The sequence below is a fragment of the Gymnodraco acuticeps genome, unplaced genomic scaffold (assembly GCF_902827175.1).
Source record: "Gymnodraco acuticeps unplaced genomic scaffold, fGymAcu1.1, whole genome shotgun sequence".
NCBI lineage: Eukaryota > Metazoa > Chordata > Actinopteri > Perciformes > Bathydraconidae > Gymnodraco > Gymnodraco acuticeps.
Window position 1 is genome coordinate 21363 of NW_022990661.1, and position 20817 is coordinate 42179.

The 20817-nt window shown below is 43.0% G+C and overlaps 2 protein-coding genes and 1 long non-coding RNA gene across 3 annotated transcripts in view; 1 reads left to right on the forward strand and 2 right to left on the reverse strand.

The window, feature by feature from the left end:
- Positions 1-1222, reverse strand: LOC117554944. Its single transcript, XR_004570336.1, has 3 exons — positions 1065-1222; positions 617-713; positions 1-483 (listed from the first exon to the last, which is right to left on the reverse strand). It is a non-coding gene; the product is annotated as an uncharacterized LOC117554944 (long non-coding RNA).
- Positions 1223-8329: 7107 nt separating this feature from the next.
- LOC117554951 (golgin subfamily A member 6-like protein 2) overlaps positions 8330-20817 on the reverse strand; it is an 87882-nt gene continuing 75394 nt past the window's right edge. The window contains exon 2 of the mRNA XM_034229581.1: positions 8330-10263. Coding sequence (XP_034085472.1) covers positions 8746-9663 — 918 coding nt within the window. The 5' untranslated portion in view covers positions 9664-10263 and the 3' untranslated portion in view covers positions 8330-8745. The remainder of the gene's footprint in view (positions 10264-20817) is intronic.
- LOC117554947 (EMILIN-3-like) overlaps positions 17050-20817 on the forward strand; it is a 4783-nt gene continuing 1015 nt past the window's right edge. Inside the window, 4 exon segments of the mRNA XM_034229576.1 lie at positions 17050-17498; positions 17630-17749; positions 17865-19099; positions 19328-20801. Coding sequence (XP_034085467.1) covers positions 17356-17498; positions 17630-17749; positions 17865-19099; positions 19328-20801 — 2972 coding nt within the window. The 5' untranslated portion in view covers positions 17050-17355.

Sequence of the window (20817 nt, forward strand, 5' to 3'; positions counted from 1 at the left end):
TATTGTTTTAGACTGAACAAAGCTGTTTGTCACACTGGGATCAAAGATGATTGACATTACTTCATTAAATCAAGTTTTAAAACATGACAATATTTTATTTCAACAGGACCCAAAAACACAAGGGGTATAAAATGGTAAATACATACTGTGATTGAACACAAAAACACCATCTATTATTGAACTTTATAGCAAATTCAAAACATTATAAATGATACAAAACACCACCTTTTAGTTAGACAGAAAATAGGTGACGAGACATATTTCAATTTTTTTAGATTAGGCCACTGTGGTGAGCGTACATATAGCTTGTATTCCATTTGTTTTGAAAATGTATATACTTTATAAACAAACTGGTTACCCTGTTTTTAACTTAGCATACAGAACATTATGAAACAAACTTGACTAATGGTCGGCTCATAACCTCAGAACACAGAAGAGGAACAACTGCATAGATTCTCGTTTCATTTTGAAGGAGCTGCGGACCTAAAGTGTGTAGAAGACTTAAATGATTAAAAAGGTCACAATCACATTAATAAAACTGTATTTAGGTTTTAGTTTCACTTTTACAACACAGAGTTCCACATGGACTTTCTAGCATGTATGGCCATCTCCTCACCAGCCCTATGCTGCTGCTCCCCTGCCAGCTCTGTCTATCCTTTACTCATCTTCTTCTTAAAATAAGAAGAGATGTCTGTTGACTTTCTCTTCATTTTCTGCAAATTGACATTACACACAGCAGTGATTAATAGTAGCCTACGCATTACACCAGCCCAGCATACCGACATCAGCTAACGTTAGCTTAGCAAGCTAAACTAACGCTAACTAGGATAGCTGCCAAAGTGTGTTTACAGACGAATTATACCTGAAGTCAAGCCAGCCTTTACTGAGCCCCGAGCCTGTTTTTCAGGTCTTCCAGCGGTTTTCTCGTTGTAATGCCATTGAACACATTTTGATCAGAATAACAGCTAAAGGTAAGCATATCTCCGTTTTTTGCTACCTAAAGCTAACACACTAAAGCCTAAAGTGTTGTGGGACTTAACAGGCAACGAACAAATATGACTTACCTTCTAGAAGTCAGGTGGATTTTTGTCAACTCCAGTCCAGTCAGTAGAAAGAAACGTTTTGCTGCAACCTGCTGCTGTCTGTGCGAATCTCAGAGTGGTGCGTACGAGTATCAGAGTGGTGCGCGCGAGTATCAGAGTGGTGCGCCGAGTATCAGAGTGTTACCATGGTAGCAGAGGGAGAGGGAGGGGCTGCAGTATGAGCGTTAGAAGCTCAAATCAAGCGACTCGCTGGCTGTGTATTTGTTGTTAAATATCAGATAAACTAATACGCATACGTGACTGGCGAGGCGGTGTGTGTGGTGGGGGGGGGGCCAACAAATATATCAGGGTGGCCATGGCCCCCCCCTGCTGGCGCCACTGCTTGCATCTTCTCTTTAAACAAAGTTCACCATATATAAAAGGTATATGGTATAGACAAAATAATAAAACAAAGTGGACATTAAATGCATTATTCCACATCAGAAAATTGACGAATAGAGTGGAATTGAACGTGTAGAGTGAAATAAATATAAAAACACCAAGAAGTATCTGTACAAACATCTTCTACTTCATACCATGGGTTCTTCTACTTATGAAAGTGTTGATTAAAACAAAAATTGAATAAATAAAAGTACTTTAGTCACCAAATTGTAATTACATTTATACTGTACATGTTTACACAGTGAGGCACATAAATGGAAATATTAGATTTTGAATTTATTTTGAAATCAAGTCTTGTATTCCTAATTGTAATCCTAATTGTAATCATATTGTAATCCTAATTGTATTCCTATTGTAATCCTAATTGTATTCCTATTGTAATCCTAATTGTATACTAATTGTATTCCTAATTGTAATCCTATTGTAATCCTAATTCTATTCCTATTGTAATCCTGTATCCTAATTGTATTCCTAATTGTAATCCTAATTGTATTCCTATTGTAATCCTAATTGTATTCCTATGGTAAACCTAATTGTATTCCTATTGTATTCCTAATTGTATACTAATTGCAATCCTAATTGTATCCTAATTGTAATCCTAATTGTATTCCTATTGTAATCCTAATTGTATTCCTATTGTAATCCTAATTGTATTCCTATGGTAATCCTAATTGTATTCCTAATTGTATTCCTATTGTATTCCTAATTGTATTCCTAATTGTATACTAATTGTAATCCTAATTGTATCCTAATTGTATTCCTAAGTGTATACTAATTGTAATCCTAATTGTAATCCTAATTGTAATCCTATTGTATTGTGAAAACTATGTGTGAGGTGGGTGAGGGAGTTAGGAGGAAGGAGGTGAGGGGAATGGAGGAGGGACTTGTATTAGTAGTATAGTTGTTAGGTTGGAGGCGGGAATCATAGCCATAGAAGCCCGGCTCCGCATCTTAGAAAGAAACTCAGCTACAGTAAAGCCCATGTTAGCCGGTGCGGACCGGCAAAAGGTAGCTCCTATTAGCCGTCCCCCGGCAACTCCCGAGCAGCAGGGAGACTGGGTGACTGTTCAGAAGGGGCATAACGCGAAACCCGCAGGTCCCCACCAACCCGTTCACGTATCTAACAGATATTCCCCACTCAGCGAGACACCCGCTGAGAAGCCAACTCTGGTTATTGGTAGCTCTATTATGAGACACGTGAAATTAGAGACCGAAGCCTCCACAGTCACATGCATTCCGGGGGCCAGAGCGGGCGACGTTGAGGCGCATCTTAAACTGCTGGCTAAAAATAACGTAAATACAGTAGGATTGTTATTCACGTCGGTGGTAATGATGTTCGTATACGCCGATCAGAATGCACCAAACTTAATGTGGAGTCGGTGTGTAGTTATGCTAAAGCAATGTCGGACACCGTAATCTTCTCTGGTCCCCTCCCCAATCTGATCAATGATGACATGTATAGCCGCATGTCATCATTTCAGCGCTGGTTGTCTTGGTGGTGCCCAGCAAACAATGTGGGCTTCGTAAATAATTGGACAGCCTTCTGGGGAAAACCTGGTCTGATTAAGAGAGACGGCATTCATCCTACTTTGGAAGGTGCCGATCTCATTTCGGCAAACATTTCAGGGCTTTGTGGACTTAATCCATGACAAACTGGAGTTGAGACCAGGAGGCTGCGCTCTCTCCTAGGCAGTCATCCATAGGAATCCCGAACCCAATAAAATACCCAATATTAGCGGTGTGTGTGTCTGCCCAAGGACAAGTTAAGGTAAAACCTAATAGAGGTGTCATACATAATAACCTAATCAAAGTAAATGTAACAACTACTACAGTGCAACAAAACAGGAAGATTAAATGTGGTCTCTTAAACATAAGATCTCTAGCATCTAAAGCAATATTGGTAAATGATTTAATATCAGATTATAATATTGATATATGCTGTCTCACTGAAACTTGGTTGAGACATGAAGAATATGTCAGCATAAATGAGGCCACTCCACCCAGCCATATCAATACTCATATTGCCCGAGGCACGGGCCGAGGAGGTGGAGTTGCAGCCATCTTTGACTCAAGTTTACTTATCAATACTAAACCAAAATTAAATTATACCTCCTTTGAAAGTCTCGTTTTTAGTCTTACGCATCCGACCTGGAAAACTTTGCAGCCAATCTTATTTGTTACAGTGTACCGTGCACCAGGTCCTTATTCAGAATTCTTATCTGAATTCTCTGAGTTTTTATCAACTTTGGTTCTTAAAACAGATAAAGTAATTATCGTAGGTGACTTTAATATTCATGTTGACGATGATAAAAATAGCCTTACTGTTGCATTTAACTCTATATTAGATTCTGTTGGTTTTTGTCAGAGTGTAAATAAACCAACCCACTGCTATAATCACACTCTCGACCTTGTTCTGACTTATGGTATTGAAATTGAGCAACTATTAGTCGAACCGCATAATCCTGCTTTATCCGACCATTTCTTAGTAACTTTTGAAGTACTGTTACGAGACTACAAAGCATTAGTCAAAAGCTCCTGCAGCAGAAACCTATCTGTTAGTGCTATAGCCAAATTTAAGGAAGAGATTCCACCAATACTTAACTCGATAGCATGTCTGCATGTAAGGGAGGAAACTTATACAAAATGTACACCACCCCAAATTGATCATGTTGTTGATAGTGCTACAGATGCGCTGCGAATAAAATTAGACTCTGTTGCTCCTTTGAAAAAGAAGAAAATAAAACAACATAGACTAGCTCCATGGCATAATGCCGAAACCCGCAAAATAAAGCAAAAGTCGAGACAACTTGAAAGGATATGGCATTCTACTAAACTTGAAGAATCTCGTTTAATTTGGCATATTACTCTCAATGAATATAAGAAAGCATTGCGTAAAGCGAGAGCAGCTTACTACTCTTCATTAATAGATGAGAATAAGAATAATGCAAGATTTCTTTTCAGCACTGTAGCCAGGCTGACAGAAAGCCACAGCTCGATTGAGCCTTCTATTCCCATAGCACTCAGTAGCAATGATTTTATGTGCTTTTTTAACGATAAAATTGTTACTCTTAGAAACAAAATTAATGACCTCTTGCCTTTGACCAGTATAGTGTTATCAACAGCTCCCGGAAACGTAAGTTCTAATATTACACTAGATCAGGGGTGGCCAACCAGTCAGAGGTTAAGAGCCACATTTTTTCTATGTTACTGCAAAGAGCCACATCAAACACACTGATACCGCTTGTTTCAGTTTTTTGTTTTCTGGAGACAAGATTTCAACCATGTCACTGATGCATTTTTGTGGCATTGGGATATATATTTTTTAAATCCTCTGGAGCAGAGAGAGGAGCTGTGGATTATTGTTATTGATTAATGCATCAGTGTTTCTTAGGGTCAAAAACACTAAACTCACAACTTGAAATGAAAGCGTTTAGTTTATTTAATAAAAGAGCACATGTTCAATGTGAAAAGTGACAGTAGTTATAGATTATTTGCAATTTGGTGCTATGTATATATTTAAAAAAAATAAAATTATATATATTTTTTAAACACCTTGAATTTCAGGGGGGGCGCGGGGCTCCGTTGGCGGGGTGCAGCGCCCCTCCAAGACAATGGTAGGGGAAACACTGGATAATGTTTAATCAACGATAGGTTTCCCCCCCTCAAAGGTGATTGGTTCACCGCATCGCAGGTATTATTGTGATTGGCTCTTGGGCCACATCAAAATTAGACGCGCTGGCATCCTCTCATACTGACACATGACACCACACATACACACGTAGAGCCGGGACGAAAGTAACACAGGACGAAAGTAACGGAGCGATTTTATCCGAGCCCAAACAACTTTGACCGGCCAAATTACGTCAGAATGATCAGCATTCGATACTTAACAGACCTACTAAATATTAGGTTTAACTCTGAGGAGTAGTGTTGTCACGGTACCAACATTTTGGTTTCGATACCAAGTCAAGAATTGCGATTCCGATTCTTTTTCGATACTTTTCTTAAAAAAAGGGAAACAGTCTTAAATGTAATTATTGTGCTTTATTTCACACCAGAACCATAACCATAACACAAACTTTTAAACAATGAGAACAATAAATAAAATAAATGACAAGAATTCGTATTAAATAAAATTAATACATGTCTCACAGACAGGCCGAGGCGCAGCGGCAGTTGCACTCCCACTTGCAGCCATGCTTCTCGTTTTCTCACATGCTCTGGCAGCTAGCGCGTGCATGAGAGAGGGGAGGGACTTAGAGCGTGATTGAGAAGGGAGGGGCTGCAGGCACGGCTGCAGTGCAGGGAGTGGAAGCAGAGCGCTGAACACACACGGCTCTTATTAAAACAGCGCTTTCTCACCGGAGTACTTTTCTCCGTCATTCTTAAAGTACCGATACTAATGAAACGGAGGAATCGTAACGTTTTTAACGGCAGGGTATTGCGGTACCTTTCAAGTATTGGTACACCGTGCAACACTAGTCAGGAGTCAGTGTCTCTCCCCCAAACTCACACATATAAAATTCGATATGAACTGAAGAGCCGCATGAAACTAGGCAAAGAGCCGCATGCGGCTCGAGAGCCGCGGGTTGGCCACCCCTGCACTAGATAGTAAACTAGAATGCTTTTCAGCCATAAACCTTGAACAATTCAATTCAATGATTCTCTCTTCTAAACCATCAACGTGTATGTTAGACCCAATTCCAACTAAGCTGTTGAAGGAAGTTTTTCCATTAATTAGCACTTATTTATTAAATATTATGAATATGTCTTTATTATCAGGCTATGTTCCACAATCATTCAAAGTAGCAGTGATAAAACCGCTTCTTAAAAAGCACAACCTCGATCCAGAGGTTTTAGCCAACTATAGACCTATTTCTAATCTTCCGTTCCTCTCAAAAATTCTTGAGAAAGCGGTCGCAAAACAGTTGTGTGATTACTTTAAAAAAAATGATTTATTTGAAGCTTTTCAGTCTGGCTTTAGAACACATCATAGCACAGAGACAGCTCTGGTTAAAGTCACAAATGACATTCTAATAGCCTCTGACAAGGGACGTGTCTCTATTCTTGTTTTGCTCGATCTCAGTGCTGCATTTGATACTATCGACCATGATATCTTATTGCAAAGACTAGAGCACTTAGTTGGCATACAGGGAACTGCTTTAGACTGGTTTAGGTCCTATCTATCTGAACGCTCTCAGTTTGTACGTGTCAATGATGAATCTTCCACGCAAACCAAAGTTAGCCATGGAGTGCCACAGGGCTCAGTGCTGGGACCTATTTTGTTCACATTATATATGCTTCCGTTAGGCAATATTATAAGGAATCATTCTGTAAACTTTCATTGTTATGCGGATGATACTCAACTATATTTATCAATCAAGCCTGATGAAATTAATCATCTAAATAAAATTCAAGACTGCCTTAAGGACTTAAAAACGTGGATGACCTTAAACTTTTTGATGTTAAACACGACCAAAACTGAAGTTATTGTACTTGGCCCGAAGAATCTACGAAACAAATTATCTAAGGATATACTAACTATGGATGGCATTAATTTGGCCTCCAGTGAGACTGTAAGGAATCTTGGTGTTATATTTGATCAGGATTTATCCTTTAACGCCCACATAAAATCAATTTCAAGGACCGCCTACTTCCATCTACGTAACATTGCAAAAATCAGGCATATCTTGCCTCAAAACGATGCAGAGAAACTAGTCCATGCATTTGTTACTTCAAGGCTGGATTATTGTAACTCTTTATTATCAGGGTGTACCAAGAAGTCAGTCAAGTCGCTTCAGCTGATTCAAAATGCTGCGGCTCGTGTACTAACCAGAGTTAGGAAAAGGGACCACATTACTCCTGTTCTGGCTGCCTTACACTGGCTCCCTATAGAACACAGGATAGAATTTAAAATTCTTCTTCTCGCCTACAAAGCCCTTAATGGGCAGGCGCCATCTTACCTTAAAGAACTCATTATACCCTACTGTCCTACTAGGGCATTGCGTTCCAAGAATGCAGGGTTGTTGGTTGTTCCTAGAGTCTCTAAAAGTACAATGGGAGCCAGAGCCTTTTCTTATCAAGCTCCACATTTGTGGAATCAGCTTCCAGTTTGTGTTCGGGCGGCAGACACCCTATCCGTTTTTAAGAGTGCGCTTAAGACCTTCCTTTTTGATAAAGCTTATAGTTAGGGCTGATTAGATCCCGCCCCTACTTTTGCTGATATAGGCTTAGTTTGTCGGGGGACATCTTACTTCTTTCCTTCTCCTCTGTCTATACCTGTGTACTCTCATGTTCCGATTAACCCAGCTTCCCCAAATGTCTTTCTTTTTGGTGTCTATATACGCCCGGATCCGGAGTCATGGATGATCCTGCGCTCCTCTGTCCTGGATCGCGAGCCCTGGATCTTGAGTCGTGGCTGTGGTCCTGGATCATAGGTCCTGGATGGATATCCTCGTGGATTCATCTTCCTATTATACACACATGCATTTCCAAACATTTGGACTACCTATGTTGCAAATGTATTATCTTTTCAATTTACACACGGCATCTATTGCACGTCTGTCCGTCCTGGGAGAGGGATCCCTCCTCTGTTGCTCTCCCTGAGGTTTCTCTCTCCCATTTTTTCCCTTTAAACTGTGGGTTTTCTCCGGAAGTTTTTCCTTGTACGATGTGAGGGTCTAAGGACAGAGGGTGTCGTATTGTCATACTGATATTTTGTACAAACTGTAAAGTCCACTGAGACAAATGTAACATTTGTGATATTGGGCTATATAAATAAACATTGATTGATTGATTGACTTAATATTCATGTTTTTTTTCAATCTTATTTTAATTGCTGTAAAACCTGAGATCCAGGAGAAAACCCTACATGAGAAAAAGGTGAAGGGAGGAGGCGGGTGAGGCAGGAGGAAGGAGGTGAGGGAAATGGAGGAGGAAGAGGATGAGGAAGAGGGAGTTACTGTTGTCCAGCCGGAGCTGAATCACCAGCCTCCATCTTCTCCGTCTCCTTTGAGGCGCTGTTTATCCCCTCAGCTTCCTCCCTCTTTGATTTCTTCCTCATCTCCTTCTCTAGCATCCTGCTCTTCATCTTCTGCAAGGCGACGTCTCTGTCCTCAGTGTCCCTCCTTCTTGTTCTCCATGTGAAGACAGAGGTCCTCCAGCAGCTTCTTCTCCTCCTCCATCTGCTCCTCCTTGACCTCCCTGCTCAGTTGAGCCAGGTCGTCCCTCTGCTCCTCCGCCTGCTTCCATCGGGTCTCCATCAGATGAACCTTGGTCTCCCAGATCTCTTGGTTCTGGGCCAGGCCTTTGGAGAACATCTCCTTCTGCTCATCCCATTGGTTCTCCATCTGCTTGACCTCCTCTCTTGGACTTCCTTCTCCAGGATCTGGTTCTTCTCGGCAGAGTCCTTTTCCTCATCCTCTGCCTTTCTGAATGTCGCCTGAACCTCTTTCAGGTCCTTCTCCCTGCTCTGGTGTTTCTGAGCCAGGTCAATCTTCTCCTGAGTTAATTTGATCTCCACCAAATTAACCTTGGCTTCCCAGCTCTCCTGGTTCTGGGCCAGGTCTTTGGAGAACGTCTCCTCCTGCTCTTCCAACTTGTTCTCCAACTGCTTGACAAGCTTCTCCTTCTGTTGGACAAACAGCTCCCAGCTCAGCTGTTTCTCAGCCAGGTCTTTGGAGAACCTCTCCTTCTGTTCATCCGAATCGTTCTCCATCTGCTTGACCTGCCTCTCCTTCAGTTGGACTTCCTTCTCCAGGCTCAGGTTCTTCTCGGCAGAGTCCTTTTCCTCATCCTCTGCCTTTCTTAATGTCGCCTGAACCTCTTTCAGGTCCTTCTCCCTGCTCTGGTGTTTCTGGGCCAGGTCGTTCTTCTCTTCCTCTACCTCTTTTAATTTGATCTCCAAATGAAACTTGGCTTCCCAGCTCTCCTGGTTCTGCGCCCGGTCTTTGGAGAACCTCTCCTCCTGCTCTCTCATCTGGTCTTTCAGCTGTTTGACATCCGTCTCCCAGCTCTTGTTTTTCTTGGCCAGGTAATTTTTCTGCTTCTCCACCCGTTTGAGTTTAGCTTCCATCTCCTCCTCCAGATCGCTGTTTCTATTCTCCAAGATTGTCACACACTCAAGGAGTTCCTCGCCTTTTCTCATCAGCTCTTTCACGGTCTCATCTCCTTTCCTCATCCTCAGTTTTTATTTCTCTGGGTCACACTGCTGAGGAACATCATTGTTCTGGCTGTCAGATGTCTCCTGGTTCTTCTGGTCTGAGATCTTTCCCTTCTCTGCCTCAGACGTTGCCACAATGTGGTCCAGCTGCTGCTTGTGCTGATGCTCTGCAGCTTCCATCTGATCCTTCAGACGTGAGATTTCCGCCTCACGGTCCTGGATGACGTCAAAGAGCCTTTTATTCTCTTGGTCCAACCCTGAGTTCCTGTACTTCAGGACTTCCTCAAGACGTTTGACCTTGTCTTTCTCAATGCGCATCCTGTAGCTAAAGCTAACCCTCTCCTGCCCAAAAGCCATGTGATACTCCTCCAGGCCGTGTATCTGGCCATTTCTGCAGTGGATCTGCCTGTAAGCTCGATCAGCTACAGCTCCATGGCCAAAGGGCCTGGGGTTTCCCCTCTGGTTCTGGTGGACTTGTGTTGTGCGTAGGTACAAATAATCTGTTGGTCTGTGGAAGAATTTGTCCGTCTAGAAGACTGAAGGTTGTCTGAATGCGTCTATCTCTTGCCGATCTGCAGTGAAGAAGTGAATGCAGATCCTCTGATCCTGAAGGTCTTACTAGAAGAAGAAGAAGAAAGAAGAAGAAGAAGAGAAGAATAGAAGAGAAGCATAGAACGAAAATCAGAATAATAAGAATAGAAACGAAGAAGAAGAAAGAAGCATAAGAAGAAGCCTCATCCCCACTCCTCGCTCCTCCCCGCCTCCTCCCCCCATCCCCTCACCCCTCCTCCTCTCCTCCTCCTCTCATCTCCATCTCCGCCTCCCTCCTCCCCCTCCCTGCCTCCCTCTCCTCCTCCTCCTCCTCCTCACTTCTCCTCCTCCTCCTCCTCCTCCTCCTCGCCTCCTCCTCCTCTAATCATCCGGGACCTTTATTAGGGGGGAAATTCAGTTTCCACTCTGTCGTACACACACATGCGTTTTTATACAGGCCATACAGTACACACTTTTTAGAACATGCACATACAAATACACACACAGTTATATGCACACATGCACATGCACATGCACATGCAGTTGCAGGCCACAACGATAACTTTTAAAAGTGGTTGCCAGGCTGGCAACCAGGCATCAGCTTTTGGTTTCCAAAACTGAAAATACGGTTGCCATTTTTGTCACCTTATATTTTAAATAATATACAGTTATGCATCAACTTAATAATGAAAATGTGAAACAAAAGAATGTTCAAATGCTTTACAATAAGTAATTAACACAATTATTTGAAACTAAAGTGGTAGGAAACTTGTCCACCCTCAATTGCTGGTATACTAAATACCAGTAGTGCAGCTGTTGTCCTGTTCTTCACAGATCCCTCACAAGTGAATTGAGCAAGTCACTAGTTTCGTCATCCGTTGTCTCCCTTTCAAGTGTGGGTTTTCTTGACCTCTGTGCTGACCCCCACCATAGATCCACTGGCCCTTCAGCATTGAAGTCTTGGATTGGCCAGACTAATACATTTCTAATGTTAAATAAATGAAAACCATTCACAGCTAAGAATTAGATATTAATTATTAATGCTGTAAATTACCTTTAATATGTCTAACTATATTTAAAATGTGTTACCTTTTTATAGAAGTGATTATATTTGTATGCCATTATTTTTCTATGGTAAAGTTTTCTTTTGCATTTATTTTGGTAGTAACAAGATTGGGACTCTTATTTTGAAGGAACTTTTACCGGAAGTGAATGGACAATGAATATTTCGCCTCCCAAGACCTTACAAATGTCCTCTTTGCTTTTCGTTCGGGTTCATCTTGCGCTTTATCAGTTGAATCACTTTGAACATTCGTTTGAGATGTTGACGGGTTGGCCGAACTTTTGACCCCACAGTCAAACAACTTAATTTGCTTCGCCATTTTTTGTAAAACACACACATGGCGCACCGCGCACGCGAGTAAACGTGCATCGCTTTCTGGCTCTGTAATCACCAATGCATGTGCATCAGGTTCCGACTGGTCACAACAATAATTAAATATCACTCTTAATACAACACATAATTAACATTTATCTATTTTGGGGTGCACATTTTGCTGTCCTTATTTCTTTATGTTAAAAAGTGGTTGCCACTGATGGCAACCAAAGGCCAAGAAGTGGTTGACATTTTTTCTGAATGGTTGCCAATGGCAACCTGGCAACCGTTACTGTCGAGCCCTGAGTTGAGAGGTCAGAGCGGAGGCAGCCAGTCTAGCCGGCGCCAGTGAGCAGTTGAGGGTTAGGTGCCTTGCTCAAGGGCACTTCAGCAGTGGCCCCAGCACAAATTGTGTGGTTTAGACGTATGCTGTTGCCATGATATCGTCGTAAGTCAATGGTACCGTATATATTCTGGTTTCCCATAAGAGAAAATATAGCTCCACTAAAATGAATGCACCTTTTTTGTCTGTAAATAAAGTTTGATTTAAATACAATTAAACTGTACAAACAAGGTGACATTTTTGCACACTTCTTGTGTTTTTATAAATATTGTATTAAATTATGTTACATTATAAATGTCTTCAAATTATGTTTGAATTATTTTCCTAATTTTTATTTAACTTTTTATTGAATATTTTTACTTTAACTTCTTGTTTTTATCTAAATATTTGTATTGTGTATTTTCTTTACTCACTTTTCATTTTATTGCATTTTTGAAATTGAGAAACTGTCAGAAAATGTAATTTCCCTCGGGGTAAATAAAGTATTTCTGATAATGATTCAATACAATACACCTGCACATCATTACAAATGATTATTCATTATTTTATTTAACTTCAAGCTTTTTCAAAATCATCCCCTGATTTATTTCATCTCTAATTTATTTGTATTTCTTTTATTTTAATAGTTCTCTACTGATCTGTAGAGATGAGGGTGAGAAGAGAATAAGTTAGAAAAGAGCAATGTGTGTGTGTGTGTGTGTGTGTGTGTGTGTGTGTGGTGTGTGGTGTGTGTGTGTGTGTGTGTGTGTGTGTGTGTGTGTATGTGTGTGTGTGTGTGTGTGTGTGTGTGTGTGTGTGTGTGTGTGTGTGTGTGTGTGTGTGTGTGTGTGTGTGTGGTGTGTGTGTGTGTGTGTGTGTGTGTGTGTGTGGTCTCCAGATGTGCACACACGGCCCTCAATCTGTGGACAGCAAACACTCTGAACTTCTGCAGCGTGTGAAGTGAGCCGAGACCTCTGGCTCCCCATGTGGCCGCCTAATGACGTTTGTTCAGGCCAACATTTGTCTAATTTTATGACTAAATTCACAAGATGGTGACACCTCCGGATGAATTCTTTATCACAAGTACCAAAACAATAACGATTCACCCAAAGACTGAAGCCTGAAACTGCACAATGTTATAGAAAGAGGTCAAATAAAAACAGAAATATGCACGGTGGCATGTGGCTGTGCGGCGCCACAGGGTTTAGGTTTGAGACTAATTACTCATGTTTGTTCTTTACCATGGCTGTGAACATCTAGAGCGGATACAGACAAACAAGAGATGCACACTACATCTGAACCGGCATCTGAAACGTTTAATGCAACAAAAACTAAAGCTTTATGAACTTTTCTGTAATAAATATCTTTTTCCCTGTCAGGTTGAAGCCATAAATACATTCCTTCCTTCCTAATCATCAAATGCATAGCCAAGGGTTTCGCAGACCCAATGCCTTCATAATTGAAGGCCTCAACACGGTATGTTTTAAATGAGAACCAGTAGGCCCTACAGAAAAATACAAAATAATTCCTATTCTTGCACGAATATATGTAAATTCAACCCCTTTCAATTGTTTAGGCAAGGCAATTTATTTGTATAGCACAATTCATACAGTGATGCAATTCAAAGGGCTTTACAGGATCAAACAGATACATGTTTACGATGGTCAAAGTGAGAAGAAATACAAAAACACACAAAACAATTAAAAGAAATGTTAAAAAGAAATGTTTTTAGACCTGATTTAAATGATTCGAGAGTGCTAGCCATTCTCAGATGTTCTGGGAGTTTGTTCCGCATCAGGAGCATAGATGCAGAAGGCTGCTCCCACGCTTTGATCTCACTCATGGAACAGTGAGCTGGCCTGCGCCTGAAGACCTAGGGTCTGCTGGGTTCGTACCGCTGAAGGAGGTCCTTGATATATTTGGGTCCTAGCCCGTTTAGTGCTTTATATGTGTGCAATAAAACCTTAAAATCAATTCTCTCACCTACTTTTTTTTTCTTTTAATGTTTATTTTATTAGCTTTTCTTTTTAATGACTGATTTTAAATGCCATTTTCTTAATCTCTTTCATTTTTTGTAAAGCACTTTGAATTGCCTTGTGTTGAAAAGTGCTATATAAATAAACTTGCCTTGCCTTGCCTTACTGGAAGCCAATGCAGCGATCTCAGCACTGGAGTGATGTGATCTGCTTTCTTTGTCCGGGTTTATTGTTTTTTTAATTTCAAGTCCTTGATTTGCCCTCACATTCACATACTTTCGAGTGTTCCCATGACCCGTGGGAACCATGACTGTATTATGTTGCATTCAGAAAGCTGTATAATAAGCTGACACGAGATAACTGCATACACTTGGGTCATGCTGTGTTCACATTACATTTTCTAGGCTCATACTGCTGGCTAGGTTCCCTTCAGTGCATGGAGAAACTATGAAACATGTATAACCCTCTCATACGCTTTGCTCATCTTTTATTCTGCACAAGTTCAAACCAATGCTGAACATGCAAATATTAAAAGAGCTAGCAGCACTGTTGGCAAAGCACCGCCAAAGCCTCGCAGTCCAGTAACACACACACTGTGATGAACACTAAAGACACACACAAGGAGACTTACACACCGGCTCAGAATTTAGACCTCTAGTGTTAAAACTAAACAGACGCACAAACGCCCCTCCCCATTTGTCGCACAGACACTCATAGATGGTGTTCTCCACTGTTTTTCATTTAGGCACTTTAGCCTCACACTGATCATAATGTGGAGAAATCCACACACAGCTCAAGTCTGACGTAAGGTGGTGACGGGCAGGTGAAGCTAAAACAGCTGAAACTGTGTGATGCCATTGAAGGGAAACTCAGGGTGGAGCCGCCTCCGCCCGCAGGAGAAAGCTGCACTTGTTCCCCGGCAGCAGAAAGCCTGGATGTGCTCTGCAACATGTTTCAGATACAATGAGAGCTTGTTTACACATCAGGAGGCTAAGAGAGCTCTGGGAGAACATGCAGCACATTGAGCAGGGTGTTTCCAGGTGTAAGAGGTGAGACAAACAGGATACAGGAAATGGGCCTGCTTCTTAAAAGGGTCAATCAAAAGATCCCTGATACATAATGCACACAGTGGGGGTGTTGTTCAGAATGAGGTCATGCTACAATGGTCACGGCAAAACTTTTACTTTCAAGAATGTGTGGCATTAATGGTCTGCATGTACACTCAGAGCCTCCATTAGAAGTAGAAGTACTTCATTCAAAGTATATTAGTATAAGCAGCCACATGTAGTGAATGTAAAGTCCTCATTCTGCAGACGTGAGTCCTGTGACAGGTTACACCGAAGCTACAATGTGAGAGCGGCTTTTTAATGTCTCTGCTTGAGGTGGAGCGACTGCAGTTTCAACCAGATACATCTGAGCAGCCACAAGAGTATTCATGTGGAAGGAAAGGCAGTTTTACATTGCCATAGGGGTTGTTGTTGTTGTTGTTGTTGTTGTTGTTATTAATATAAACTTGTCTGTTTGTCAGCAGGATTTAGTAAAAACTGCTTACCCGATTTTCATGAAACTTAGTGGACCCAAATCAAGGGGCCAATACACGCTTGTGGGTCTCAAACAGCTGTTTAAATGAAATCATCAGGGAAAGTTGGGGATATCATAATTATAATAAGATACATTTTCCTTATAATTGAATTACGTGCGGCTCTGGATACTCAGAAGAACAGACTGCAAATGAAAGAGTAATATCATTTTTAGAAGGAAAGGCTTAGGGCTGTTAAAAACATTCATTTTAATCACAAATTGTTGGGTTTGGCCCCAAAATCTGATCCTTTAAAGAGAATATTTAACTTGGTAAAGTGAAGCTGGGCCTTGTTGGATTACATGAGTCTGTCTTACTGTCCTTTAGCTGTACGGTGTAGCAGTGGTACAGTGGGAGGTGAAGTTATTCATCTGTACAAAGAGTGGTGTGTGTGTGTGTGTGTGTGTGTGTGTGTGTGTGTGTGTGTGTGTGTGTGTGTGTGTGTGTGTGTGTGTGTGTGTGTGTGTGTGTGTGTGTGTGTGTGTGTGTGTGTGTGTGTGTGTGTGTGTGTGGGGGGGGGGGGGGTACCGCCCCAGCCTTCAACACAGGGCGTTTGTTTTTGTTTGTTCCCGGTCCTGGAGGTTTGCTGTTAGCTCTAAACTGAGTCCACGTGTGAAGGGAAAGAGACAAGATGTTCCACAGATCTCCCTTTAGAGACCAAGCAGCCATCCCATAACCTTAAGATATATGTTGTGTATGCCACTAGTGAGACAGTCTATATTATAATTGAATAATTGGACTTTATCAAACCAAACGACCAAATAGACTTGAGTTCCAGCACCTTGAATATAGTTTTGGAGTAGTACAGTTACTACTTGTATACAATAGTTGTGAAGTAGTAAAAATAGCCCCAACTTTACCAGTTGCAACTTTGGCAATACTTTGGTAATTACAGTATAATAAAATATAATTAGTATTGTGAAAAGGGCCACTCTGAATGTGTAACTTTACTTACGGTATAACTTGTGTACTTTTACTTACTTGACTTTTAAATGCAGGACATTTACTTGAAACAAAGTATTTTTAAAGTGTGGTATTGTTACTTTTAAAGTACATTAGAATATATGAATACTTTTTCCACCATTACACCTCAGGTTCTGGAAACTGTGGAGCTATTATAATTATGTTGTGAATGTCTGATATATTATGCTAAAATTACAAATGAAATCTTTAAATATTCTTTTGATCGGGGTAGTTGGCAACTTTTCTCACCTTCATAAGTTCAAAGGTCGCTGTGGTCATGTTGTTAAGGCTCACACAGTGTCCACTTGTCATCTTGGATTATTCTTCATTTCCACCATTACCCTAAACAACATTTTTATTTTGGGACAGGGCCTGGTGTTGTACACTGGATGTGATGTGTTATTTCCCCTCTGGTCTGCCGTGACGTCACCATGGGGAAACAGCTCAGAGGCCTCTGCCCGGACTGGTCGAGGACATGCTTCTAAGTTGATGTGTAATGAAATAAAAATGTTGTAGTTTTTATAAAGTTGAGCACTTTGTAGCATTAAGTATGAAGGTGAGGCTGTCTCCCTCCTCCGGTGTCACTCTGGTGTGACTTAGAGGAGGGTGAGTGGGAGGAGATATGCAGATGATGCCAGCGGGGCCCTATTAGTGGCATCTAGAGTCGGCAAAGCTCACAGTGGACTGTTGTCACTCTAACAGAGACCACCACACCCAGAGCCAGCGTCAACACTCAGGGTGGCTTTCTGCTCAGACACACACCTACTGCAGAGACTCTGCTCTTTTTATTCAGGAGGCTCTGTGTTTCCAGAGGGCTGACAATCCATAATATCCATTTGAAGTGAATAGAGTGAAGTATTTGTGGTATTGCTTGACTTTCACTTGACAGAGGAGTACTTTTTTTTCATCTTTACCTCAGTCTGAAGACTCCTTTTACAAAGCTTTTGACATTGGATTTCCAAGGATGCATTTTGTGAGTCCTCTTGTGTTGGTGACTTTATTTTTGTTGCTGATTGAAGCCAAGTTCTACAGACCGCTCCAGTTTAACCAGTACAAGGCTGGACCCACTCAATACCATGAGCAGGGGAAACCCACCAGCAGACACAAGTAAGTTCTTTCTCTAACTGTCTTTCAGAAATCGAGTTTACATCATTTGAGTTTTCGCTCTTAGTAACAAAACTTTGTATTTTTAAAAGCCAGCTATATTGATGTGCAATACCTTTTATCTCTTCTCAAAGGAACCACTGTGCCTACGTTGTTGAAAAGACGGTGTCCTTCACCGTACAGGATGGGGCAGCTCCATATGTGAAAGCTGAGTACAACAAGTGTTCCTGGGGTCAGAAATGTCCAACTCTCCAGTGAGTAAATTACATTTCTTCTTCTTCTTGATATTTCTATATATCTGTGATTGACATTACTTCAGGGTACCAGAGTCAGAGGGGTGTTTCTGATTGGTGTTGGTTGTTCCCTCAGGTATCGTCTGATGTACAAACCGTTGTTCAAGGTGGCACATAAGACCGTCACAGAGCTGGAGTGGCGTTGTTGTCCCGGATACTCCGGTTATGGCTGCATGGAGGGACATCCGGTTTACCAACACCCCATGAAAATGATGCCACCATTTAAGGGCCCACCAATGAAAGGCCCACAGTTCAAGGGCCCACCAATGAAAGGCCCACAGTTTAAGGGCCCACAGTACAAAGGTCCCATGTCTAAGGGCCCACAGTACAAAGGTCGCATGTCTAAGGGCCCACAGTACAAAGGTCCCATGTCTAAGGGCCCACAGTACAAAGGTCCCATGTCTAAGGGTCCTATGTTCAAGGGTCCCATGTTCAAGGGCCCACCTATTAACATGAAGGCTAACCCATGGAGTCAGAAAGGGCCTCCCACCGGCAGCTTTAACTATCAAATGCGGCAGTTTGGGCCTCCGAGGACCTACCCAGAAGAGTCGATGCCAGAACACCAGGGGCCAAATCAACCAGAACACCAGGAACTTCATCACACAGAACACCAGGGGCCAAATCAACCAGAACACCAGGAACTTCATCACACAGAACACCAGGGGCCAAATCAACCAGAACACCAGGAACCACATCACACAGAACACGAGGAGCCACATCACACAGGACACGAGGAGCCACATCACACAGAACACGAGGAGCCACATCACACAGAACACGAGGAGCCACATCACACAGGACATGAGGAGCCACATCACACAGGACACGAGGAGCCACATCACACAGAACACGAGGGACCACATCACACAGAACACGAGGAGCCACATCACACAGAACATGAGGAGCCACATCACTCAGGACACGAGGAACCACATCACTCAGGACACGAGGAGCCACATCACACAGGACACGAGGAACCACATCACTCAGGACACGAGGAGCCACATCACACAGGACATGAGGAGCCACATCACACAGAACACGAGGAGCCACATCACACAGGACACGAGGAACCACATCACACAGGACACGAGGAACCACATCACACAGGACATGAGGAGCCACATCACACAGTACATGAGGAGCCACATCACACAGTACATGAGGAACCACATCACACAGAACACGAGGGCCCTCATCACACAGAACACAACCAAGAACATGATCAGGGACATGGGCTCGGCGGACAACCTGAGGATCACATCCCAGAAGAAATCCCTGCTCGTCCCTCTGGGGGTGAACAGCCTGAAGGTGAGACCATAGGTGTGTTCTAATTCATAAAAACATACTGAAGATCATTCTTAATCCTTACAAATATATATTGATATAATGCAATTATTATTCTTCATTTATTTATTTATAATGTATGTTACTTGACACAGATCAGCAAAAGATTCCAAAGCCGATTGTACAGCTTAGCTAATGGCAGTAAAACTGTTGTATCTGTCTGATGCTAACAGCTTCTCTTTCTGTCTTTAGGCCAGGCTGTAGACAGTGAGACAGAGGATCGAATATATCGAATGGAGGAGGATGTGCAGCGTCTGAACCGAGGCCTGGAGACCCTGAGAGGAACTGTGAACGGTCTGGAAGAAAGTCTCCGAGCCTCGCTGAGAGAGGACGCCAACAGGATGCTGTCGGCGCTGCTCTCCGCTTCCCCCGGTGCTGTTCCCGCTCCAGCTGCTTCCTCCGGTCAGTCCACTGTCGGGTTCGTAGAGATTTCTTTGGGAGGCCCTGAGGCAGAGGGTCTGGATGGCAGAACAGTGTTTCCAGGGCTTACAGAGCTGAACGGGAGGGTGGAGGAGCTCAGGACTGTGCTGCAGGCCAAGACATTAGAGCTGCAGGAACTCAAAGCAACAGTGACAGGACATGATGGAGCCCTGAAGAAGATGTCAGCAGGAATTATATCGGACTCCACGGTCAGTCTCGAAGGAGCTCCGCAGATAGCTATAGAGAACTTGATGGATGGCAAGCTGAGTGAAGCCAGGTCGGAAATCCTTGGTGGGTTTGAGGTACGAGTGAAGAGCGCAGAGGGCAAATGTGAGGAGAAAGCTGGGGATCTGCGTCGTCAGTGCCAGAGGGAGCAGAGCGAGAGGCAGGAGCAGATGGAGGACGCTCTGGAGGGAAGCAACACAGACCTGAGATCAGAGCTGAGAAACCTCCAGGCGCAGATCCAAGGTTTGACGGCTTCAGGGAACTGCTCCAGTAGAGTGGGTGGGCTGGTTGAACGGGTGCACAGGCTGGAAACATCAGTGGCAGGCCTCAACCAGTCCCAGGGGCACCTGAGGGTGGAGCTGGGCGGACACAAAGACCACATAGAGGGGATGCTGGAGGGGCGTCTGGGGTATGTAGAGGCCAAGCTCAATGTGACCGGGGAGTTAAAACACAACAGTTCTGAAAGAGGGAATGTATTCCCTGAGGCAGGACAGGGTGTGGAGGAGGCCAGGATGGAGGGTAGGCTGCTGGCTCTGGAGGACCGTTTACTGATGGCGTTAGAGGAGCCGGTTAACTCCACGTCCCCCGCACTGCAGGAGGGTCATGCTGTTCCCGCTCTGGAGACGGAGATGGATTCCATCAGAGAGAGACTGGAGGTGGATGTGGATAGACTGCAGAGGCAACTGAGCAGCCTTGAGACCCGCTGCACCTCTTCCTCTACTAAAACACCATCTGCCATCCAAGGAGACTCTGCCGCCAATCCATCAGAGGAGCAGAACGTGAAGGACGCACTGGACATGCAAGGGGATCGCTTAAAAGGGCTTAACGTCACCCTGCAGAACGTCCTGAAGCGTCTGCACCAGCAGGAACAAGCGGAGGGAGTTAATCCCGTCCAGGGGGAGCTCACAATCCTCAAGTTCAATGTGCGCTCGGTCAACCACACCCTCAAAGTCCTCCAGGAAACTCTGGGGACAGTCGTCCATCAGGTGGGACAGGCCAACAGCTCCTGGCAGATGAGCGAGGCGAGTCTGGCCAAG